General features: G+C 48.0%; 1 protein-coding gene across 1 annotated transcript in view; it reads left to right on the top strand.

Annotated features, from left to right (window-relative positions):
- LOC140426714 (vesicle-trafficking protein SEC22b) overlaps positions 1 to 27081 on the top strand; it is a 113546-nt gene that overhangs the window by 80513 nt on the left and 5952 nt on the right. The window contains exon 4 of the mRNA XM_072511806.1: positions 22936 to 23082. Coding sequence (XP_072367907.1) covers positions 22936 to 23082 — 147 coding nt within the window. The remainder of the gene's footprint in view (positions 1 to 22935; positions 23083 to 27081) is intronic.

Here is a 27081-nt window from a genome sequence, read left to right as displayed (position 1 = left end):
ATTCTCTTCTTTGTTTCTCTTTTTCTCTTCCCTGATTCCTTTCCAGGGAACTCTAACACCAACCCGTCTTCGTAACGGGTTCGCCGGACTGCTTTGATTTTGTCAAGAGTCTCCACCGAAACCGAACAGCAGGGCGTGGCCACACTCTGGACAGCAGAGGGGGAAACCAAAGTGGTGACAAGGGTACTCACGTTTGGTGCGCAATTCCCTCCTCAGCGTCCGAATGCGATCAGTCTGTTACGCCGTCAGGTTCCAGGAAGGCTCCTGTGAAATCCCACTTCTGACACCAAATGAGGATTCTTTTGCAGCCAGTCCGGATGAAATGATCAGTCGAACACCTCGTAACTTTAACAGCTGTTTATTCCTCGGCGCTGGGGCTAGGACCATTGTGTCTCTCAAGAGTCACAATAGCAAGCCCAAGTCAATACATCTAACAGCAGTTCTTATACAGTTTTTGGCTCATTTCTGAGGGCAGCTGCCTCGCATTCCTATCTGTGCTCTCAGCTCAGTTATAATTCAGTCCCCCTCAATTATAATTATCTTTAAGCCTAGTGCACCCATTCCCAAGGCCGTTAATGCAATTTGTCTGGTTCAAAAACAAGTGACCTCAGCCTGTCTTGGCATTCCTTCACACAAAGCTTAATCTAACATTTAGTTTTTCCCCTAAAGTTTGATTCTAGCGCCAGACTACGTCATTTTATAGCTTGAGCCTGCTTGAGCCATATTCTCATTTATCGATCATCAGCCAAACTCTCAGATGCAGCGACAGTGAGTAAATTTAAGGAGGAGTTAGACAGATTTTTAATTGGTAATGGGAAGAAGGGTTATGGAGAATGGGCAGGACGGTGGAGTTGAGACCAGGATGGGATCAGCCGTGAAGGTGTTTAGACTCGGGGGGGCTAAATTGCCTACTCCTGCTCCCAGATCATGTGTTGTAGGGAGTAGATGCTCTGGTTGATTTTGCAATCCAGTTCTTAGTCTGTAGCATTGTAGGTAACAGATGAGGAACATTGATAACATAAAAAGGAAATTAGGGGAGCAAAAAGGGGACAGAAAAGGATACTGCCAGGTAAAATAAAGGAAAATCTTAAGTTGTTTTACAAATATATTAGAGGTACAGAAAGAAAACTAGGGAAAGAGTAGGAAAGAGTAGGGAAAGATTAAAGACCACAGTGGTAATTTGTGTCTGGAGCTGGAGGATGTAGGTAGCGTTCTGAGTGAATACTTTTGTGTCAGTGTTCACCCGTGAGAGGGTTAGTGTGGGTATAGAAATCAGGGAGAAGGACTGTAATAAAATTAAATAGATTAATATAGACAGAGAGAAGATTCTGAGTGGTTAGACAGAGAAGAGGTTCTGAATGGTCTAGGAGGCTTTTAGGTGGACAAATATCAAGGGCCAGATGGGCAGCATGGTAGCACAGTGTTTAGCACTGTTGCTTCACAGCGCCAGGGACCCGGGTTCAATTCCTGGCTTGGGTCACTGTCTGCGGAGTCTGCACGTTCTCCCCGTGTCTCCGTGGGTTTCCTCCGGGTGCTGCAGTTTCCTCCCACAAGTCCCGAAAGACGTGCTGTTGGGTGAATTGGACATTCTGAATTCTCCCTCTGTGTACCCGAACAGTCGGCGTAGTTTGGCGACTGGAGAATTTTCACAGAAACTTCATTGCAGTGTTAATGTAAGCCTACCTGTGACACTAATAAAGATTATTAAATGTATCCCAGGTTGCTGAGTGAGGCAAGGGAGGAAATAGCAGGGGTACTGGCAATAATTTTCAATTTCTTACTGGCCACAGGAGAGTGCTGGAGGTTAGCCATTGTGGTACCAGTACTCAAGAAGGGAGGAAGGGATAAACCAGGAAACTGCAGGCCAGTCAGTCAAACCTCGGTGGTCGGGTAACTATTGGAAGCAATTCCGAGAGTCAGAATTAATCTGCATTTGGAGAGGCAGGGATTAATCAAGAACAATCAGCATGGTTTTGTTAAGGGGAGATCATGTCTCACCAACTTGATTGAGTTTTTCAAAGAGAAGACCAGTTGTGTAGATGAGGGAAATGCATTTGGACTTCAGCAAGGCTTTTGATAAGGTCCCACATGGGAGACTGATAGCGAAGGTAAGAATCATAAAATTTACAGTGCAGAAGGAGGCCATTTGGCCCATCGAGTTGCACCGGACCTTGGAAAGACCACCCTACTTAAGCCCACGCCTCCACCATGTCCCCGTAAACCCAGTAACCCGAACCTGACCTTTTGGACACTTAAGGGGCAATTTAGCATGGCCAATCCACCTAACCTGCACATCCAAGGAAATTTGGCAAATTAGATCCAAAATTGCCTGAGTGGCAGGAAGCAGAGAATGATGGTCGAGGGGTGTTTTTCTGACTGGAAACCTGCGTCCAGTGGGGTCCCGCAGGGATCAGTTTTGGCACCCTTGCTATTTGTACTTTATATAAATGATTTAGACCTGAATGTAGGAGGGTTGACCTGCAAGTTTACGGATGATCAGAAAATTGTTGAGGTGGTAAATAGTGAGGCGGATAGCCTTTGATTATAGGAGGATGTAGACGGGCTGGTCAGATGGGCTGATTAATGGCAAATGGAATTCAATCCAGCTACGTGTGAGGTGATGTACTTGGACAGGGCAAACAAGGCAAGGGAATACATGATAAAGAGCAGGACCCTGGGAATCACCGAGTATCAGAGGGATCTTGGTGCGCATGTACACCCGCCCCATAAGGTAGCAGAGCAGGTGGATACAGTGGTTAAGAAGGCATTTGGTATGCTTGCCTTTATTAGCCGAGGCATAGTGTTTAGGAGGCGGGTGGTTATGCTGGAGCTGTATAAAATGTTGGTTAGGCCACAGCTAGAGTATTGTGTGCAGTTCTGTAATCCACATTATATCCAAAGATAGCACAGGAAAGGGTGTATAGGAGATTTACCAGGATCTTGCCTGGGTGGAAAGTGTTAGTTATGAAGAGCGATTGGATAGATTTGGATTGTTTTCCTTGGGGCAGAGGAGACTGAGGGGGGACATGATTGAGATGTATAAAATTATGATGGGCATAGATAGAATAGACAGGAACAAACTTCTCCCCTTGCTGGAAGGGCCAATGACCAGGTGGCATAGATTTAAGATAAGAGAAAGTAGGTTTAGAGGGGATGTGAGGAAAAACTTTTTTACCCGGAGGGTGGTAGGAGTTTGGAACTAGCTGCCTGAAAGGGTGATGGAACATTTAAAAGTATTTAGATGAGCACTTGCGATCCCGGAGTATACAAGGCTATGAGCCAAGTGCTGGAAAATGGGATTAGAATGGTTAGGATTTTTTTTGACCGGCGCAAATGCGATGGGTCGAAGGGCATTCTCTGTCCTACATAGAACATAGAACATTACAGCGCAGTACAGGCCCTTCGGCCCTCGATGTTGCGCCGACCTGTAAAACCACTCTAAAGCCCGTCTACACTATTCCCTTATTGTCCATATGTCTATCCAATGACCATTTGAATGTCCTTAGTGTTGGCGAGTCCACTACTGTTGCAGGCAGGGCATTCCACGCCATTACTACTCTCTGAGTAAAGAACCTACCTCTGACATCTGTCTTATATCTATCTCCCCTCAATTTAAAGGTATGTCCCCTTGTGCTAGACATCACCATCCGAGGAAAAAGGCTCTCACGGTCCACCCTATCCAATCCTCTGATCATCTTGTATGCCTCAATTAAGTCACCTCTTAACCTTCTTCTCTCTAACGAAAACAGCCTCAAGTCCCTCAGCCTTTCCTCATAAGATCTTCCCTCCATACCAGGCAACATTTTGGTAAATCTCCTCTGCACCCTTTCCAATGCTTCCACATCCTTCCTATAATGCGGCGACCAGAATTGCACGCAATACTCCAAATGCGGCCGCACCAGAGTGTTGTATAGCTGCAACATGACCTCATGGCTCCTAAACTCAATCCCTCTACCAATAAAAGCTAACACACCGTACGCCTTCTTAACAACCCTCTCAACCTGAGTGGCAACTTTCAGGGATCTATGTACATGGACACCGAGATCTCTCTGCTCATCCACACTGCCAAGAATCTTACCATTAGCCCAGTACTCAGTCTTCCTGTTATTCCTTCCAAAATGAATCACCTCACACTTTTATGCATCAAGCTCCATTTGCCACCTCTCAGCCCCGCGCTGCAGCTTATCTATGTCCCTCTGTAACTTGTAACATCCTTCCGCACTGTCCACAACTCCACCGACTTTAGTGTCATCTGCAAATTTACTCACCCATCCTTCTACGCCCTCCTCCAGGTCATTTATAAAAATGATAAACAGCATTGGCCCCAAAACAGATCCTTGTGGATCCACTAGTAACTGGACTCCAGTCGGAACATTTCCCATCAACCACCACCCTTTGTCTTCTTACAGCTAGCCAATTTCTGATCCAAACTGCTAAATCACCCTGAACCCTATGCCTCCGTATTTTCTGCAGTAGCCTACCATGGGGAACCTTATCAACCGCTTTACTGAAATCCATATACACCACATCAACTGCTTTACCCTCATCCACCTGTTTGGTCACCTTCTCAAATAACTCTATAAGGTTTGTGAGGCACGACCTACCCTTCACAAAACCGTGTTGTCTATCTCTAATCAAATTATTCCTTTCTAGATGATGATACATCCTGTCTCTTATAAACCTTTCCAAGATTTTTCCCACAACAGAAGTAAGGCTCACTGGTCTATAGTTACCGGGGTTATCTCTACTCCCCTTCTTGAACAAGGGGACAACATTTGCTGTCCTCCAGTCTTCTGGCACTATTCCTGTAGACAAAGATGACTTAAAGATCAAGGCCAAAGGCTCAGCAATCTCCTCCCTAGCTTCCCAGAGAATCCTAGGATAAATCCCACCCGGCCCAGGTGATTTACCTATTTTCACACTTTCCAGAATTGCTAACACCTCCTCCTTATGAACCTCAAGCTCTTCTAGTCTAGTAGCCAGAATCTCAGTATTCTCCTCGACAACATTGTCTTTTTCCTGTGTGAATACTGACGAAACATATTCATTTAGCACCTCTCCTATCTCCTCGGACTCCAAGCACAACTTCCCACTACTGTCCTTGACTGGCCCTACTCTTACCCTAGTCATTCTTCTATGATTCTAATACTTGCTTTCCAGAATAGGTTTGGCTCTTGTTAGAACCACTGCAGTCTCTAGCTGGATGTCTTCAAAAAGTTGTTTCCACTGGTTTGTTTCAGCTTAGCCTCCTTGTCCTCAGACATGTCTGCACTGCTTTAAATACTATTGATTTTTTTAACTGTCCTGATGTGAGAGCAAAATACATTACCATTGGCCAGATCAGAACTCAACTCAACATCTTTCTCAAAGATTTAGCTCCACCCAGCAATGATATCATCTCCCCAAGCTAACAACAGATTAACTCCCCAGGCTGAAAGCACTAACTTCCCAGGGACTTCCCCTAGTCAAACAACAGTGCATTAGCTCAGGCTTTTAGGATGGTCAATTTCACATCTAGCTGCTAAAAGCTTTCTTGTCTTGCAAAACAAAATTCTTTTAAAAACATGACTACTGCAGTCAAACACACTCTAACCCAGTTTTTAATCCTTAAATTTTCAAATGTTTATAATCTAGTATATCTAAAATCCTGCATTCATCACACTTCCCACTCCGGTAGGGCGCTGTAACGTCCATCCGGTCCTGGTACCTTGTCAACTTCTGAGTCCAGTCAGCCTATCTAATACTTTCCCCTTATCGGTTTTAAACCAATCAATTGCCTGAACTGTCTCCTCTTTCACTGTGACCTCCTTCCTAAGACATTCAAAATATTCACTGAAACCAAAGCAAAATACTGCAGATGCTGGGAATCGGAAATAAAAACAGAAAGTGCTGCCATATGTGGAGCAAGAAACCGAGTTGGCATTTCAAGTGAAATCTGACTCTTCAGAACAAGACTCTGCTTCCACCTGACATGCTTTCAGTACCTTTTTCCTGCTTCATCTTCTTTTCTACCTCTGTCACCCAGGGAGCTCTGGAATATTTTGCACTCCCTTTCCCTCTCGAGGGAATATACCTTGATTGTGTCCAAACTATCTCTTCTTTAAAGGCAGTGTTGTCCAGCTACAGTTTCACCCACCAATCTTTGATTCCAATTTAATTGCACAAGATTCATTTTGACCTAATTAAAGTTGGTTTTCCCCCAGTTAATAATTTTTAGTCTGGACTTTCCTTTGTCTTTTTCCATTGTCAGCCTAAACCTTTTATGATTCAATCATCACTGTTCCCTAAGTGCTTTCCTCCAGACTCTTGATTCACTTGACGCATCTTGTTCCCAAGAACCAGATATAGTAGTGACACATATTGCTGTAAAAAACTCTCCTCAACACATTGTGGGAAATCTTTGCCCAAGCAATACTATTATCCCAATCTATATTCAGATAATTAAAGTCCCCATTATAACTATATATTTTTTGCACCTCTGTAATTTGATCCTATACATCTTTCCCACTAGTTGATAACTGCACTGAACAATGCAAATGTATCTTTTTTGTCAGGATGCACGTGTTGCTAACTTTGCCTTAGTTTAATTGCTCTGTTTTATTACCTTTGCTCTTGAGTCACCAGGTATCTTTATGATACCGCCACGTGGTTCAAGTCCGAGTAATGATTAATAATCCAAAACACCGATTAGTAAGATTTAAATCAAAGCACATTTATTATACACAGTAATCACTACTCATGCACAAATTCTACGTTTAAGCTACTTCTACAACTAACAGGCCTACACTTAATTTGGAACTGGTCCACCAGGTCAGGGAAACAAATGGCCTTTTGTTCGGGTTCTGAGCCTGCGTGATTCCAAGTTGGTACAGATTGATAGCTAGGAGCGCCGAGCATTGAAGTAAGACTTACAGATTCGACCAGCTGCTGAAGAGTGAAGAGCTGGGGAAGCGGTGGAGAAGAGAGCGATTTGAACTTGGGGCTCAATTCTAACAGACCCCAGGGGCTTCCCGCCTTTCGGGGCGGACCCTGTACCTGGTCCCAAGTGATTGGACTTTGTCCCAATCGCCTGGTTCGATTTTCTCCAATGCTGGAGCGTTTTCCTGATCGATGGGTGGTCTTGAGGTGGTCGTTCACCTCCTTTTGTGTAGGCTTCTGCTGGCGCCGAAGAGTCTGGTTTTGCTTTGTGTGTCTAAATGTTGCTTATTGTTCCCGGGGATTGCTCATTAGTATGCAGATGGCTGGTGTTTTGTTAGAACATAGAACATAGAAAATACAGCATAGAACAGGCCCTTCGGCCCACGATGTTGTGCCGAACCTTTGTCCTAGATTAATCATAGATTATCATTGAATTTACAGTGCAGAAGGAGGCCATTCGGCCCTTTGAGTCTGCACCGGCTCTTGGAAAGAGCACCCTACCCAAACTCAACACCTCCACCCAACACCAAGGGCAATTTTGGACACCAAGGGCAATTTATCATGGCCAATCCACCTAACCTGCACATCTTTGGACTGTGAGAGGAAACCGGAGCACCCGGAGGAAACCCACGCAGACACGGGGAGGACGTGCAGACTCCGCACAGACAGTGAACAAAGCCGGAATCGAACCTGGGACCCTGCAGCTGTGAAGCAATTGTGCTATCCACAATGCTACCGTGCTGCCCTTAAGAACAAATAAATCTACACTATATAATTTTCCCGTAATCCATGTACCTATCCAATAGCTGCTTGAAGGTCCCTAATGTTTCCGACTCAACTACTTCCACAGGCAGTGCATTCCATGCCCCCACTACTCTCTGGGTAAAGAACCTACCTCTGATATCCCTCCTATATCTTCCACCTTTCACCTTAAATTCATGTCCCCTTGTAATGGTTTGTTCCACCCGGGGAAAAGTCTCTGACTGTCTACTCTATCTATTCCCCTGATCATCTTATAAACCTCTATCAAGTCGCCCCTCATCCTTCTCCGTTCTAATGAGAAAAGGCCTAGTACGCTCAACCTTTCCTCGTAAGACCTACTCTCCATTCCAGGCAACATCCTGGTAAATCTCCTTTGCACCTTTTCCAAAGCTTCCACATCCTTCCTAAAATGAGGCGACCAGAACTGTACACAGTACTCCAAATGTGGCCGTACCAAAGTTTTATACAGCTGCATCATCACCTCACGGTTCTTAAATTTAATCCCTCTGTTAATGAACGCGAGCACACCATAGGCCTTCTTCACAGCTTTATCCACTTGAGTGGCAACTTTCAAAGATGTATGAACATAGACCCCAAGATCTCTCTGCTCCTCCGCATTGCCAAGAACTCTACCATTAACCCTGTATTCCGCATTCAGATTTGTCCTTCCAAAATGGACAACCTCACACTTTTCAGGGTTAAACTCCATCTGCCACTTCTCAGCGCAGCTCTGCATCCTATCTATGTCTCTTTCCAGCCGACAACAGCCCTCCTTACTATCCACAACTCCACCAATCTTCGTATCGTCTGCAAATTTACTGACCCACCCTTCAACTCCCTCATCCAAGTCATTAATGAAAATCACAAACAGCAGAGGACCCAGAACTGATCCCTGCGGTACGCCACTGGTAACTGGGATCCAGGCTGAATATTTGCCATCCACCACCACTCTCTGACTTCTATCGGTTAGCCAGTTTGTTATCCAACTGGCCAAATTTCCCACTATCCCATGCCTCCTTACTTTCTGCATAAGCCTACCATGGGGAACCTTATCAAATGCCTTACTAAAATCCATGTACACCACATCCACTGCTTTACCTTCATCCACATGCTTGGTCACCTCCTCAAAGAATTCAATAAGACTTGTAAGGCAAGACCTACCCCTCACAAATCCGTGCTGACTATCCCTAATCAAGCAGTGTCTTTCCAGATGCTCAGAAATCCTATCCTTCAGTACCCTTTCCATGACTTTGCCTACCACCGAAGTAAGACTAACTGGCCTGTAATTCCCAGGGTTATCCCTAGTCCCTTTTTTGAACAGGGGCACGACATTCGCCACTCTCCAATCCCCTGGTACCACCCCTGTTGACAGGACGAAAAGATCATATCCAACGGCTCTGTAATTTCATCTCTTGCTTCCCATAGAATCCTTGGATATATCCCGTCAGGCCCGGGGGACTTGTCTATCCTCAAGTTTTTCAAAATGCCCAACACATCTTCCTTCCTAACAAGTATTTCCTCGAGCTTACCAATCTGTTTCACACTGTCCTCTCCAACAATATTGCCCCTCTCATTTGTAAATACAGAAGAAAAGAACTTGTTCAAGACCTCTCCTATGTCTTTAGACTCGATACACAATCTCCCGCTACTGTCCTTGATCGGACCTACCCTCGCTCTAGTCATTCTCATATTTCTCACATATGTGTAAAAGGCCTTGGGGGTTTTCCTTGATCCTACCCGCCAAAGATTGTTCATGCCCTCTCTTAGCTCTCGAATCCCTTTCTTCAGTTCCCTCCTGGCTATCTCGTATCCCTCCAATGCCCTGTCTGAACCTTGTTTCCTCAGCCTTACATAAGTCTCCTTTTTCCTCTTAAAAAGACATTCAACCTCTCTTGGCAACCATGGTTCCCTCACTCGACCATCTCTTCCCTGCCTGACAGGGACATACATATCAAGGACACATAGTACCTGTTCCCTGAACAAGTTCCATATTTCACTTGTGTCCTTCCCTGACAGCCTATGTTCCCAACTTATGCACTTCAATTCTTGTCTGACAACATCGTATTTACCCTTCCCCCAATTGTAAACCTTGTCCTGTTGCACGCACCTCTATCCCTCTCCATTACTAAAGTGAAAGTCACAGAATTGTGGTCACTATCTCCAAAATGCTCCCCCACTAACAAATCTATCACTTGCCCTGGTTCATTACCAAGTACTAAATCCAATATTGCCCCTCAGCTGGAGCTTGTTAATTAGTTAATTGGATTAGGCCAGTTTTCAGAGGCTAGATTCACAGTATAAAAGTGATCCCCTACAGTGCAGACTTTGTTTGCACTGAGTGCTGAATTTGGTACATTTTGAGTGCTATAGTAAGAGTTTGGTGACCGAGGGAGTGCTGAATTTGGTGAATTTTGAGTGCTATAATAAGAGTTTGGTGACCGAGGGAGTTAGGTGAGGAGGGAGTAAGGTGCTCCTTTCATTTTGTTTCCGACATTTCCGCAAAGAGTGAGAAGAGAGCCAGGTGTTTACAGAAAGTGTAGCTGACTGGGAGCAGAGTCGGAGGGCGGAGTTCCATTTGGTCCACAGGGCAGCTATATTCTGTAAGGTAAGAGGGGATGGAGGCTAGGCCAGTTGCATGCTCTTCCTGTAGGATGTGGATGGTGAGGTATACCACCGGTGTCCCCGCTGACTATACCTGCGGGAAGTGCACCCAACTTCAGCTCCTCAAAGACCGTGTTAGGGAACTGGAGCTGAAGATGGATGAACTTCGGATCATCCGGGAGGCAGAGGGGGTGATAGAGAAGAGTTACAGGGAGGTAACCACACCCAAGGTACAGGACAAGAATAGCTGGGTTACAGTCAGGGGGAAAAAAACAAACAGGCAGACAGTGCAGGGATCCCTCGTGGCCGTTCCCCTTCAAAACAAGTATACAGTTTTGGATGCTGTTGGGGGGGAATGACCTACCGGGGGAAGGCCCTAGCGGCCAGGTCTCTGGCACTGAGTCTGGCTCTGGGGCTCAGAAGGGAAGGGGGGAGAATAGAAAAGCAATAGTTGTAGGAGATTCAATGGTTAGGGGAATAGATAGGAGATTCTGTGGTCGCGAGCGAGACTCCCGGAAGGTATGTTGCCTCCCGGGTGCCAGGGTCAGGGATGTCTCGGATCGTGTCTTCAGGATCTTTAAGGGGGAGGGGGAGCAGCCAGAAATCGTGGTGCACATTGGTACCAACGACATAGGTAGGAAAAGGGGTGTGGAGGTAATAAACAAATTTAGGGAGTTAGGCTGGAAGTTAAAAGCCAGGACAGACAGAGTTGTCATCTCTGGTTTGTTGCCGGTGCCACGTGATAGCGAGGCTAGGAATAGGGAGAGAGTGCAATTGAACACGTGGCTAATTGGAGCGCATTCTGGGGAAGGTGGGACCTGTACAAGCAGGACGGGTTGCATCTGAACCAGAGGGGCACCAATATCCTGGGAGGGAGGTTTTCTAGTACTCTTCGGGAGGGTTTAAACTAATTTGGCAGGGGAATGGGAACCGGATTTGTAGTCCAGCAACTAAGGTAGCCGATATTCAGGACGCCAAAGTGTGTAATGAGGCAGTGGGGAAGGGAACACTGACAAAGGAGAGTACTTGCAGGCACGGAGATGGGTTGAAGTGTATACTTCAACGCAAGAAGCATCAGGAATAAGGTGGGTGAACTTAAGGCATGGATCGGTACTTGGGACTACTATGTGGTGGCCATCACGGAAACTTGGATAGAAGAGGGGCAGAAATGGTTGTTGGAGGTCCCTGGTTATAGACGTTTCAATAAGATTAGGGAGGGTGGTAAAAGAGGTGGGGGGGGGGGGGTGGCATTGTTAATTAGAGATAGCATAACAGCTGCAGAAAGGCAGTTCGAGGAGTATCACCCTAATGAGGTAGTCTGGGTTGAAGTCAGAAATAGGAAAGGAGCAGTCACCTTGTTAGGAGTTTTCTATAGACCCCCCAATAGTAGCAGAGATGTGGAGGAACAGATTGGGAAACAGATTTTGGAAAGGTGCAGAAGTCACAGGGTAGTAGTCATGGGTGACTTTAACTTCCCAAATATTGAGTGGAAACTCTTTAGATCAAATAGTTTTCAGAGGCTAGATTCACAGTATAAAAGTGATCCCCTACAGTACACACTTCAACCCATCTCCGTGCCAGGATATTAGTGCCCCTCTGGTTCAGATGCAACCCGTCCTGCTTGTACAGGTCCCACCTTCCCAGAATGCGCTCCAATTATCCAAATATTTGAAGCTCTCCCTCCTACACCATTCCTGCAGCCACGTGTTCAGCTGTCCTCTCTCCCTATTCCTAGCCTCGCTATCACGTGGCACCGGCAACAAACCAGAGATGACAACTCTGTCTGTCGAGGCTTTTAACTTCCAGCCTAACTCCCTAAACTTGCTTATTACCTCAACACCCCTTTTCCTACCTATGTCGTTGGTACCAATGTGAACCACAACTTCTGGCTGCTCCCCCTCCCCCTTAAGGATCCTGAAGACACGATCCAAGACATCCCTGGCCCTGGCACCCGGGAGGCAACATACCTTCCGGGAGTCTCGCTCGCGACCACAGAATCTCCTATCTATTCCCCTAACCATTGAATCTCCTACAACTATTGCTTTTCTATTCTCCCCCCTTCCCTTCTGAGCCCCAGAGCCAGACTCAGTGCCAGAGACCTGGCCGCTAGGGCCTTCCCCCGGTAGGTCACCCCCCTCCAACAGCATCCAAAACGGTATACTTGTTTTGAAGGGGAACAGCCACGAGGGATCCCTGCACTGTCTGCCTGTTTGTTTTTTTTCCCCTGACTTTAACCCAGCTATTCTTGTCCTGTACCTTGGGTGTGGTTACCTCCCTGTAACTCTTCTCAATCACCCCCTCTGCCTCCCGGATGATCCGAAGTTCATCCATCTTCAGCTCCAGTTCCCTAACACGGTCTTTGAGGAGCTGAAGTTGGGTGCACTTCCCGCAGGTATAGTCAGCGGGGACACCGGTGGTATCCCTCACCACCCACATCCTACAGGAGGAGCATGCAACTGGCCTAGCCTCCATCCCCTCTTACCTGACAGAATATAGCTGCCCTGTGAACTAACTAGACCTCCGCCCTCCGACTCTGCTCCCAGTCAGCTATACTTTCTGTAAACTCCTAGCTCTCTTCTCACTCTTTGCGGAAATGTCGGAAACAAAATGAAAGGAGCACCTTACTCCCTCCTCCCCTAACTCCCTCGGTCACCAAACTCTTACTATAGCACTCAAATGCACCAAATTCAGCACTCCCTCGGTCACCAAACTCTTACCATAGCACTCAAATGCACCAAATTCAGCACTCCCTCGGTCACCAAACTCTTACTATAGCACTCAAATGCACCAAATTCAGCACTCCCTCGGTCGCCAAACTCTTACTATAGCACTCAAATGCACCAAATTCAGCACTCAGTGCAAACAAAGTCTGCACTGTAGGGGATCACCTTTATACTGTGAATCTAGCCTCTGAAAACTGGCCTAATCCAATTAACTAATTAACCAGCTCCAGCTGCAAGTGCCTACAAGTAGAAGCTTGTTTAAAGCTGATTGAAAATTCACCTTCTTCTAAACCAAACAGCAACTTTTAAGTTAATTAACTAAATAAAACAAAGACTAAATTTTCGATAAAAATGAAGCTTTATACTCCCTCGGTCACCAAACTCTTACTATAGCACTCAAATGCACCAAATTCAGCACTCAGTGCAAACTGAGTTATGCTGATAGTTGCTGGTATCGATAGTGTCTGGCCTTTCCAGAGGTAAATAAACAGCCAACCTGCAGCTGCTCATTTGTGTCTTGTTGGCTGACTTTCCCATCAGCCTTTGCCGTTCGCCATTTTGAACCGGGAGTTGGCCATTTTAAGTGGCTACACACGGTACCCCAGTGGTTAGCACTGCTGCCTCACAGCACCGAGGACCCGGGTACGATCCCGGCCCTTGGTCATTGTCCATGTGGAGTTTGCACATTCTCCCCATGTCTGTGTGAGTCTCACCCCCACAACCCAAAAGATGTGCAGATAGGTGAATTGGCCATGATAAATTGCCCCTTAATTGGAAAAAAAAATTGGGTACTCTAAATTGTTTTAAACGTATCTTTTTTGTTCCATAGCTCGGCCAAATAGATTCTGTCCTTGGCCTCTCTGGGGCTTCCTCTTTCTCCAGCTCTACAATATTCTCCTTAATCAACTACCACCCCTCCTCCTTCCCTTCTTTTCCTTGTATCAAGGAACATTTAGCACTCAGTCCTGTGCTTCTTTGGACCAGGTCTCTGTTCTTGCCACATTTGTATTTCCAAATGGCAATCTGCATCTGTAACTCACAAATCTTATCTGCCACTTTCTGTGCATTCATATACATGCAGACCTCATTTGGACCAGCACCTCATTGGGGCCAGCTCTGACGATGAGGAAGCAGACTTGAAACGTTAGTTCTGTTCTCTCTCCACAGATGCTGTCAGACCTGCTGAGATTTTCCAGCATTTCCTCATTTTGTTTCAGTTTTAGACTTCATCTCTAATTGTTCAAATGAGAAAATAATAAATTTGAAGTACCTTCAATGCATTTTTTCAATATTTTCAAATAAGAAATGATGTACATTAAAACATACCTCACTTTGAAACTCTCCCAAAGGAATTGGAAATGTGGACTTTTACTAAGCCCATCTGGGTTCAAGAAATTCATTTCTTGGTTTGTTATATAATCTTCTAATCAAATTAACGATTCCATTAACTTAGGAATGAAGAGATGGGGTTGCAGATCTCAGACAAAGTTTGGAGGAGTTCTGAGAAGAATACATACCTCTGTAATCGCCAGACACCAACTAATTAAATATAAAGTAATTAGACTCCATTATTCAAAAATAAAGTTGCATAAAAGTGCAGAGGATACCGGAAGTCTGCAGAAGGATTTGGATCGGTTAGGTGAATGGGCTAGGGTCTGGCAGATGGAATTCAATGTTGCCAAGTGTGAGGCTATCCATTTTGGGAGGAATAACAGCAAAATGGATTATTATTGAAACGGTAAGATGTTAAAACATGCTGCTGTGCAGAGGGACCTGGGTGTGCTGGTGCACGAGTCGCAAAAAGTTGGTGTGCAGGTGCAACAGGTGATTAAGAAGGCTAATCGAGTTTTGTCTTTCATTGCTAGAGGGATGGAGTTCAAGACTAGGGAGGTTATGCTGCAGTTGTATAAGGTGTTGGTGAGGCCACATCTGGAGTATTGTGTTCAGTTTTGGTCTCCTTACCTGAGAAAGGACATATTGGCACTGGAGGGAGTGCAGAGGAGATTCAGTAGGTTGATCCCAGAGTTGAGGGGATTAGATTATGATGAGAGGTTGAGTAGACTGGGACTGTACTCATTGGAGTTTAGAAGGATGCGGGGGGGATCTTATTGAAACATATAAAATTATGAAGGGAATAGATAGGATAGATGCGGGCAGGTTGTTTCCACTGGTCGGGGAAAGCAGAACTAGGGGGCATAGCCTCAAAATAAGGGGAAGTAGATTTAGGACCGAGTTTAGGAGGAACGTCTTCACCCAAAGGGTTGTGAATCTCTGGAATTCCTTGCCCAGTGAAGCAGTTGAGGCTCCTTCTTTAAACGTTTTTTAGAAAAAGATAGATACCTTTCTAAAGAATAAAGGGATTCGGGGATATGGTGTACGGGCCGGAGAGTGGAGCTGAGTCCACAAAGATCAGCCATGATCTCATTGAATGGCGGAGCAGGCTCGAGGGGCCAGATGGCCTACTCCTGTTCCTAGTTCTTATGTTCTTATAAAATATATCAGACAGTCTCCCCCCGTTTGTGATAAATGTAAATCTGATGAGGGCACCTTTGTCCTTTTGTGGACATGCCTGAAGCTTTACAGATTTTACTCCGATATATCCTGATGAATATGAATGGGATTTTCCCCTTGACCCTGAGATCACTGTATTAGGGACTCTGATATTCTGATGAACAAAACCTCGGGATGGTGACAGCAAAACAAGCTATTTTGAAATTGTGGAAGACAGAAACAATACTGCTCTTTAATTCATGGCAATTGAAATGAATATACACATTGCGCATGGAGCCACGGGTGTGGGGTCCCGGGAAGAGGGTGGAATTGGCCGAGGATGGGATTGACGCTTCAGGGGCCCATGAGGAGGGTGGGTGAGGGTGGGATCGAGGCTTCGGGGGCCCGGGAAGAGGGTAAGATTGGCTGATGGTGGGATCGAGGCTTCAGGGCCCCGGGGGGAGTGTGTGAGCAAGGGTAAGAGTGGGCGGGTGGTGAATGTAAGCGGGCGAGGGAACTTCCGGTGGCGTGCGCGAACGGAGCAGCCGCAGCAAAGAGGCACCCGCAGGTCCACCCTTGGGGGTTTTTTCTTAGCATAATGCAGGTAAAGGATGGCAGAGACAGACTGGTAACAGAACCAAAGGAGGTCAATCGGGCATTTGAGACCTTCTACTGGGGAGTGTACGCCTGCGACACGGGGATGAAACAGTTCCTAGACGGACTGGAACTACCAGCTGTGGGGGAAGATATAGACGAGGGGGAGCTGGAAGCACCAATAGATCTGGGAGAAATCATGGAGAGCATCAGCTCCATGCAGGCGGGGAAGACACCGGGACCCGACGGGTTCCCGGCGGACTTCAACAAATAATTTGCACCAGTCCTGGCCCCACACTTAAGGGACATGTTCGCGAACTCACTGGCAAGGGCACTCTGCCCCCCACGCTAGCGCAGGCCACAATCTCACTGATACCCAAAAAAGATAAAGACCTGACAGAATGTGGATCATACTGATACTGCTGAACGTGGATGCGAAAATACTCGCAACGGTCCTGGCCAAAAGGCTGGAGGGCTGTGTACCAGAGGTGATCGTAAAGGACCAAACGGGCTTTGTCAAGGGTAGGCAGCTCACAGCGAACATCAGGCGGCTGCTGAATGTAATAATGACCCCCCCCCCCCCCACCCCGGGAGAGAGACCCTCTTCCCCCCCCACCCCCCCGGAGAGAGAACACCAGGGTAGGCAGAGCTCACAGCGAACATCAGGCGGCTGCTGAATGTAATAATGACACCCCCCGCCCCCCGGAGAGAGAACACCAGAGGTGATCGTCTCCCTGGACGCAGAAAAGGCCTTCGACAGAATCGGATGGAAATACCTCCTCGAGGTACTGGAACGGTTTGGGCTAGGAGCGGGATTCACCGCCTGGGCGAAGCTCCTGTACAACATTCCCAAAGCGAGCGTCCGATCTCTGAATAGTTCCAGCTACAGAGTGGAACAAGGCAGGGCTGCCTCCTGTCCCCACTCTTGTTCGCGCTAGTGATCGAACCCCTGGCATGAAGCTGGAAGGGAATCCGGAGAGGAAACAGAGAGCACAGAGTCTCACTCTATGCTGATGACCTGCTCCTCTATGTCTCGAAGCCACAGGAGGGACTGAAGGCAATACTGCAAATACTGAAAGAGTTTGGAACCTTCTCGGGCTACAAACTGACCTGGGCAAAAGCGAGGCATTCCCAGTGAACCCAAACGGGGGAGGAAGAGAGCTGGAGGGGCTCCCGTTCAAAACAGCCCAGAACAGTTTCTGTTACCTGGGGATCCAGATCCACAAGTGGAACCTGACCAGCCTGGTGGAGGAAGTAAGAAGAGACCTTCAAAGGTGGGGCTCACTCCCACTCTCCCTGGCGGGGAGAGTGCAGACGATCAAGATGAACGTACTGCCAAGGTTCCTCTTCCTGTTTAGACCCATTCCATTCTTCATCCCCAAGGCCTTTTTCCAAGATGTAGACCGTCTAATCATGGCATTTGTGTGTGTGTGTGTGTGTGTAGTGTGTTGTGTGTGTGTGGGGGGGGTTTAAGAACCCGAGAATTCCCAAACAGACGCTGCAAAGAAGGAAAATCAAAGGGGGCTTGGCCTTACCAAACCTACAATACTACCACTGGGCAGCAACGGCAGAAAGAGTGAGGGGATCGGTACAAGAACCCGACACAGATTGGGTACAAATGGAGGAGGCATCCTGTAAAGAAACAACCCTCTGGGCCCTGGCCACAGCAGCACTCCTGTCCCCCTCAACAAGATACACAACGGGTCCAGTGGTAGCGGCCATGCTGAGAATGTGGACCCAGCTGAGACAACACTTCGGGATAGCAAAAATGTCCCTCATGGCTCCTATATGGTTTAGCAGACTGGGCTAAATCACTGGCTTTGAAAGCAGACCCAGGCAGGCCAGCAGCACGGTTCAATTCCCGTACCAGCCTCCCCGAACAGGCGCCGGAATGGGGCGACTAGGGGCTATTCACAGTAACTTCATTGAAGCCGACTTGTGACAAGCGATTTTCATTTCATATGCGGCAATCACAGATTCCCCCAGCCATGCTGGATACCACCTTCAAAAGATGGAGGCGGGTTGGTGACACATTGACAGTCGGGGACTTCTACGGAGGGCACAGACTGGCGACACTAGACGCACTGACGAGGAAGTGGAGGCTAGCAAAAGGACAGGAAATGAAACACCTCCAAATAAAACACTTCCTCCGCAAAGAGACAGTAGGGTACCCCGGGGCCCCAGGAACCAAACTACTAGAGGACCTGATAGACACAAGCAATGAGAAAGAGGGGCTATGTGGGAAACTATATGGACAGCTACTGGACGAGACCAGATAAAAATGGGAGGACAAACTGGGGACAGAGGAAGAATGGGGACTCTGGAGCGAAGCACTGAGCAGGGTGAACTCCACCTCCTCCTGCGCAAGGCTAAGCCTAATGCAGCTGAAGACCTGACCAGAACCCGAATGAGCAGGTTCTTCCTGGAGATGGAGGACAAATGTGAGCAGTGCCAGACTGGCCCAGCCAACCACACCCACATGTTTTGGGCTTGCCCCAAGCTTGCTGGGTTCTGGACAGCCTTCTCCGAGGCAATCTCCAAGGTTGTGGGGGAGAGGGTGAAGCCATGCCCAATAGTGGCAATCTTCGGGGTATCGGAGCAGCCAGAGTTACACATGGGGAAGGGGGCCAACGCCCTTGCATTCACTTCCCTAATCGCACGCCGGAGAATCCTGCTCGGCTGACGATCAACAGCACCACCCACAGCTGCAGACTGGCTCGCTGACCTTTCGGTATTTCTCCACCTGGAGAAGATTAAGTACTCCACCAAGGGTCAGAAGAAGGCTTCCTGGATACTTGGGGGCAGTTTGTCGGTTGAATAAACTGGGATTGTTCTCCCTAGAGAGACGGTGGCTGAGGGCGACCAGATAGAAGTTTATAAAATTATGAGGGGTATAGATAGGGTGAACAGCTGGAGGCTTTTTCCCAGGGCAGAAATGACAATTACAAGGGGGCACAAGTTCAAGGTGAGGGGGGGAGGGTTCAGTGGAGATGTGCGGGGAAAGTTTTTTACACAATGGGTGGTGGTGGCCTGGAATTCACTGCCAAGTGAGGTGGTTGAGGCAGATAAGTTAGCGACCTTTAAGACTTATCTGGAGAATGAACAGACGGGGTATAGAAGGATACATGTGGTTGGTCGAGATAGGATGTGTGATCGGTGCAGGCTTGGAGGGCCGAAGGGCCTGTTCCTGTGCTGGATTCTTCTTTGTTAATGTAAGCCTACTTGCGACACTAATAAAGATTATTATTATTGTACTTGCCCATCTATGCCATGCAGATGATCGGTATCTGCAATTCCTCCAAGTTTGGGATCTTTGGCAAATTTAGAAATTTTACTCTGAAACACAATATTCAAATATTTAATGTATATCAAAAAAGTGGTGAACTGAACCTTGGGCGCACCACTATCTCCCATCCTCCTGCCTAAAAAATGCCATTTATCACCATTCTCTGGGCTGTATTCTCTGCTCCACGCCACCAGCAGTGAGAATAGCGATCGGTCGGAGAATCGCACGCAATGGAAAAATCGCCGATGGCGAAATTGAAGTTTGTCATCATTCGCGAGTTGGCCACTTCATGCTCCACACCTTAGGCGGAAACTTCGCTGACGTGAATTGGTGCAAGTATTTACAAATGGGGCCTGGGCACCATGGCTGTGGAGGGGGAGAGGGCGGCTCATGATAATCTCAAAAACCCTCAAAAATTTTCAGACTTGCTGGGGGCAGTAGTGGAGAATGATTTGGCGGAAAGTCTGTGAACATGGGTATCCCCCTTCGGGATCCCTTTGGTGCTACTTACAGGCTCCTGGCTGCTCTCACTGCTGACTGCTCACGTATGCTCTGTAAATGTTCAGAGAGCCTCTGGTCATTTGGGGGCTCACCCAGGCCGCCGCTCGGGAAACCCTCATGCCCCAGTGGTATCATCAAGGAGTTGGGCGTGGCCAAGCTCAATCGGGCCCGCCAAGTGTTGGCACTCCTCAGAATCGCTGCGCTACCCAGATGGGAAGAGGAGGGACCCAGATTCGCCACCAGAGGACACCTGCACTGTGGCCTTTGGAGCCTTCCCTGGTTCTTTGCCCCTCTCAGGGCAGAGGCCTCACCAATGAGCCCCACCCCTCAGGATAACAAGCTGTCTCCTGGTGAGGCTGTAAGCGCTGACTACCTCTGCCACCTTCCCCTTGGTGCTGTTCAGTAGGGCAGGCTTAAGTTGTGGTCTGCCCTGGCATCGAGCAATGGGTCCACCTCTGACTCCCAGCTCCGGGGGGGGGGGGGGGGGGGGGGGGGGGGGGGGGGCGGCGGAGGAGACAGGTCTTCTCTGAGCCATCTTCGTGGCTGCAAGGAGTGTGTGGTGAGTGGAGTGCTTAAAAGCAGCTTCAGCTGTCAGGCTCTTCAGCGCGAATTCCAGCCCCAGCAGTTACACTGCTCACTGGGCCGGGAATTACTTTCAATTCACGCCATCAGAGTGCTGGCTCTGAATTGCGGAACAAATAGAACCCCCAACGGCAACGCGAATCACTTGGTATTCAGTCCTGGCGGCAACATTTAGTCTCCCAAATGGAGAATCCCGGTCCCTGTCTCATTTGAAGTTATTTTTTGTCCAAGTTGACACATATCCTCCTATTCCATGAGCCTCACTTTTATTAAGCAGCCTATTATGTGGTACAACAACTTCTTAAAATTCAATGCACACCTTACATCATCAAAAATTCAGTAAGATTAGTCAAGTATAATTTGCCTTTATGAATTTACGATTCTTAGAACCATAATCTCCATACAATGCAGAAATGAGGCCATTCAGCCCATTGTCTCTGAACCGACCCTCTGAAAGAGCACCCTACCTAGGCCCACTCTTCTACCCTATCCCCGTTAACCCATAACCCCACCTAACCTGCAGATCTTGCCGGTTAGTGTCCCTTAGTTTAGTGTCCAGGGATGTGCAGGTTAGGTGGGGTTACGGGGATAGGGTGGGGGAATGGGCCTAGATAGGGTGCTCTTTCAGAGGGTTGGCGCAACCTTTATGGGCTGAATGGCTTCCATCTGCATTGTGGAGATTCTATGATTCAATGATCCATAGACACTAAGGGGCTATTTAGCATGGCCAATTCACCTGGCCTGCACATGTTAGCACTGCGGGAGGAAACCGGAGCACTCGGAGGAAACCCATGCAGACACTGGGAGAACATGCAAACTCCACACATCAACCAAGGTCAGAATCGAACCCGGGTCCCTGGTGCTGTGCGACAGTAGTGCTAACCACTGTGCCACCCATATCCTTGATTAACTTGATTTCCTGCCTCAACGCTCTCCCACCTCTGACCCAAATCCCAACCATGTCCCTCCTCAGTCCCATCCCTCTCCCTCTGTCCCCTCCCTCATCCCTCTCTCTTCTCTGACCCACCACCATCCATCTCCCTGCTTTGTCACACCTGCCATCCCTTTAACTCCTCCATCCCACCGCCCTCCCTCTTCCCTCCTCTGTCCAGTCCCTCTGCCCCACCCCACATCCCGCTCCTTCCTCTGCCCCACCCCAATATCCCTCTCCCTCCTCTGTCCCACCCCCAATCCCTCTCCCTCCTCTGTCCCATCCCTCTCCCTCCTCTGTCCCATCCCTCTCCCTCCTCTGTCTCATCCCTCTCCCTGCTCTGTCCCACCCCTCTCCCTCCTCTGCCCCACCCCAATCCCTCTCCCTCCTCTGCCCCACCCCAATCCCTCTCCTACCTCTGCCTCAATCCCTCTCTCTCCTCTGCCCCAATCCCTCTCCCTCCTCTGCCCCACCCCCAATCCCTCTCCCTCCTCTGTCCCATCCCTCTTCCTCCTCTGTCCCATCCCTCTCCCTCCTCTGCCTCACCCCCATCCCTCTCCCTCCTCTGTCCCACCCCAATCTCTCTCCCTCCTCTGTCCCACCCCAATCCCTCTCCCTCCTCTGCCCCACCCCTCTCCCTCCTCTGTCCCACCCCAATCCCTCTCCCTCCTCTGCCCCACCCCCAATCCCTCTCCCTCCTCTGCCCCACCGCCAATCCCTCTCCCTCTGCTGCCCCACCCCAATCCATCTCCCTCCTCTGTCCCATCCCTCTCCCTCCGTTGACTCACCCCCAATCCCTCTCCCTCCTCTGTCCCATCCCGCTCCCTCCTCTGTCCCACCCCCAATCCCTCTCCCTCCTCTGCCCCACCCCCAATCCCTCTCCCTCCTCTGTCCGATCCCTCTCCCTCCTCTGTCTCATCCCTCTCCCTCCTCTGTCCCAACCCTCTCCCTCCTCAGCCTCAACCCTCTCCCTCCTCAGCCTCACCCCCATCCCTCTCCCTCCTCTGCCTCACCCCCATCCCTCTCCCTCCTCTGTCCCATCCTTCTCCCACCTCTGTCCCATCCCTCTCCGTTGCCTCACCCCCAATCCCGCTCCCTCCTCTGCCCCACCCCAATCCCTCTCCCTCCTCTGACCCACCCCAATCCCTCTCCCTCCTCTGACCCACCCCAATCCCTCTCCCTCCTCTGACCCACCCCAATCCCTCTCCCTCCTCTGCCCCACCCCAATCCCTCTCCCTCCTCTGACCCACCCCAATCCCTCTCCCTCCTCTGCCTCACCCCCAATCCCTCTCCCTCCACTGCTCCATTTCCATCCCTCTCCCTCCTCTGTCCCACCCCATCACTCCTCTCCCCATCCCCATCCCTCTTTCTCCTCTGTCCCACCCAACCCTCTCCCTCCTCTGCCTCACCTCCATACCTCCCCCTTTCTGTTCGGCCCTCTCCAACACAGACAAATCAATACGTCTGTGTGGGATTAAATTCTTATACCATTGGGAATTTTTAGGTGGAGTATGAAGTGTTAACATGCTGCTTTCTTTTTGTTTCAGACACATACATTCAAAAAACAAAGAAATCTTACATTGACAGTAGAGCACGCAGGAACCTTGGCTCCATAAATACAGAGCTGCAAGATGTGCAGAGAATAATGGTGGCAAACATTGAAGAAGTTTTACAGCGAGGAGAGGCTCTCTCAGGTAAAGCACCAGCAGCTTGAACTGCGCCAAGTAGCTCCTTCAAATTAGCCTGCAGTCAAGTTTTTCTATTGACTTATTCTGTAAATGACCTACCCATTGCAGAGCTGAGCCTGGTCGTTCAGAGGAACTTGCGCCTGTGTGCAGTTCAACTTCTGCCCTTCACCCATCGTGTCAGTGCCGGCCATCAAGCACCTATCTATTGTAATCCCATTTTCCAGCACCTGGTCCGTAGCCTTGTATGCTATGGCATTTCAAGTGCTCGTCTTAATGCTTTTTAAAAGTTGTCAGGGTTCCTGCCTCAACCAGCCTTTCAGTCAGTGAGTTCCAGATTTTCATCACCCTCTGGGTGAAAACGTTTTCCCTCAAATCCCTTCTACATTTCCTGCCCATTACCGTAAATCTATGTCCCCTGGTTATTGACCCCCTCAACTAAGGTTTTTTCCTTACCCTTTTCCTATCCACCCTATGTCCTTTATAATTTTCTACACCTCAATATTGGCCCCCCTCAGCCTTCTCTGCTTGAAGGAAAATAACCCCACCCTATCCAGCCTCTCTTCAAAGCTGAAACCACCTTATCTACCTGCCCTGCTGTTTCCAAGGACCTATGGACATGTCCCACAAAATCCTTCTATCCTTTGTACTTCCTAATGTCCTCCCATTTATTGTGAATTCCCTTGCCATGTTAGTCCTCCGAAATGCCTTACCTCACACTTTTCAGGGTTAAATTCCATTTGCCCCTGTTTTGCCCATCTGACCAGCCGGTTTATATCGCTCTGTTATCTAAGGCTTTCGTCCTCGCGATTTACCACACCACCAATTTTTATGAACTTACTGGTACCTCCTACATTCATGTACACTACAAACCGCAAGAGATCCAGCACCGATCCTTGCAGTGCACCACTGGACACAGGCTTCCAGTCACAAAACAATCATTGGCCTCTGCCTCCTGCCACTTATCTCATTTTGGATCCAAATGGTCCTGGATCCTGTGGGCTCTTACCTACTTGCTCAGTCCTCATGTGGGACCTTGTCAAAGCCGTACTGAAGTCCATGTAGACTACATCAACTGCACTGTCCTCATCTACATACCTGCTTGAAAAATTCAATCAAATTTGTAAGACATGATTGCCCCTTGACAAAGCTCTGCTGACTATCCCTGATTAATCCTTGCCTCCCCAAGTGGAGTTTAAGTCTGTCTCTCAGAATGTTTTCAGATAACTGACAGTAGATTGGAGCAGAGAAGATCATAGAATCAACAGTGCAGAAGGAGGCCATTTGGCACATCAAGTCTGCGCCAGCCCTTGGAAAGAGCACCCCACTTAAGACCTCCACTCTATCCCCATAGTCCAGTAACCATACCCAACCTTTTTGGACACTTAAGGGCAATTTATCATGGCCAATCCACCTAACCTGCACATCTTTGGACTGTGGAAAACCGGAGCACCCGGAGGAAACCCACGCAGACATGGGGAGAATGTGCAGACTCCGCACAGACTGTGACCCAAGCTGGAATCGAACCTGGGACCCTGGAGCTGTGAAGCAACTGTGCTAACCATTGTGCTACTGTGCTGCCCACACGCAGTGACCTCCGAGCACATCAGCCTCCAATTTTAATTCTGATCACCATGAGATGGCCCTTTCTAGAAAGCATGTATCATGAATAAATGATATGATTAGGTTTGGCTGTGATGACGTTGATCTTGGGGTGAGAGAACACAGTCACATTAGGCCCAGACTGGGTAAGAACAGGGAGAATGTTCATGAACCAGTTGGCTTATTCAGAACAATCCAATAGATTCATGATTACTTTTACTGATACCAGCTTTTATTTAGAAACTGGAGTCATCTTCTTAAACTGCCATTGTGATAAATTCAGGGTCTCTGGATTATTAATCAGGTAACAAACTTTATATTACTGCCTTGTATGATTATGGAACCATACTCCATATCTCTGTGTATTTATCAGTGGAGAGAGATTGATCAAGGTTGATCGAGATTGGGTCAACATAGGAACAAAGGAATTAGGAGCAGAAGTAGGTAATTCAGCCCTTTGAACCTGCTCCGCTATTCAATCAGATCTTGGCTGATCTGTTCCTGGTCTCAAATCCACCTTCCTGCCTGTCCCCATATCCCTTTAACTCGTTTTTAATCAGAAATGTATCTTTCTCCTTCAAGACATTGAATGATTCAGATTCCACCGTACTATAAGGCCGAAATGACACCATTATCACCACCCTCTGCGAAAAGTAGTTCCTGCTCATGTCAGTTTTAAATCTACCATATCTCGTTATAGAATGCTACACAAGGGGGGACATTTGGTCTACATTTATTTTATCAATCGCCCTTTTAGTATTTTATACACCTCGATCAGATTCTCTCTCATTCTTCTAAACTCCAGCCAGTATAAGCCCAAACTGTTCAATCTCTCTTCATACACCAACCCTTTCGTCCCCAGAATCAATCTGGTGAAACTCCTCTGAACTGCCTCCAATGCCACCACATCCTTCCTCAAATAATGAGACCAAAACTGGACACAATACTCCAGATGTAGTCTCACCAACATCCTATACAATTGCAACAACACTTCTCTACTTTTATACTCTGGTCCTTTTGTAATAAATGCTAAAATTCAATTTTTTATTACATGCTGTACCTGCACACAGACTGTCCGTGATTCATGAACAAAGACACCCAGATCCCTCTGCCCAGATGTATTTTGAATCTGCTTTCCATTTAGATAATTTGCCTTTCTAGTTTTCGGCCAAAATCCTCACACTTATCTACATTAAACGTTTGGCCCATTCCCCTAACCTATCCATAAACTCTTACCTCCTCTTCACTGCCTGCTTTCCCACCTAGAACATAGAACAGTACAGCACAGGACAGGCCCTTCAGCCCACGATGTTCTGCCGACCGTTTATCCTAATCTAAGATCAACCTAACCTACACCCCTTCAATTTACAGCTGTCCATGTGTCTGTCTAAGAGTCGCTTAAATGTCCCTAATGACTCTGACTCCACCACCTCTGCTGGCAGTGCATTACACACACACCACTCTCTGTGTAAAGAACCGACCTCTGACAGCTCCCCTGTACCTTCCTCCAATCACCTTAAAATGATGTCCCCTCGTGACAGCCATTTCCACCCTGGGGAAAAGTCTCTGGCTATCCACTCTATCCATGCCTCTCATCACCTTGTACATCTCTATCAAGCCACCTCTCTGCCTTCTCCGTTCCAGTGAGAAAAGCCCCAACTCCCTCAACCATTCTTCATAAGACATGCCCTCCAATCCAGGCAGCATCCTGGTAAATCTCCTCTGTACCCTCTCCATAGCATCCACATCCTTCATGTAATGAGGCAACCAGAACTGGACACAATATTCCAAATGTGGTCTAACTAGAGTTTTATAAAGCTGCAGCAAAACCTCGCGGCTCTTGAACTCAATCCCCCTGTTAATGAAAGCCAACACACCATACGCCTTCTTAACAACCCTATCAACCTGGGTGGCAACTTTGAGGGATCTATGTACGTGGACCCCAAGATCCCTCTATTCCTCCACACTTCCAAGAATCCTGCCTTTTACCCTGGATTCAGCATTCAAATTCGACCTTCCACAATGAATCACCACATTTATCTAGGTTGAACTCAATCTGCCACTTCTCAGCCCAGCTCTGCATCCTGTCAATGTCCTGTTGTAACCTGCAACAACCCGCAACACTATCTACAACTCCCCCAATCTTCGTGTCATCGGCAAACTTACTAACCCACCCTTCCACTTCCTCATCCAAGTCATTTCTAAAAACCACAAAGAGCAGAGGTCCCAGAACAGATCCTTGCTGGACACCACTGGTCGCCGACCTCCAGATTTCATACTTTCAATCCACTACCACTTGCTGTCTTCTTTGGGCCAGCCAATTTTGTATCCAGACAACCAAATTTCCCTGTATCCCATGCCCCCTAACTTTCTGAATGAACCTTATCAAATGCCTTACTGCAATCC

This window comes from Scyliorhinus torazame, chromosome 7, assembly GCF_047496885.1.
Source record: "Scyliorhinus torazame isolate Kashiwa2021f chromosome 7, sScyTor2.1, whole genome shotgun sequence".
Taxonomy (NCBI): domain Eukaryota; kingdom Metazoa; phylum Chordata; class Chondrichthyes; order Carcharhiniformes; family Scyliorhinidae; genus Scyliorhinus; species Scyliorhinus torazame.
Note: the sequence above shows the minus strand (reverse complement) of the source record. Positions and strands in the feature narration are given on the sequence as shown.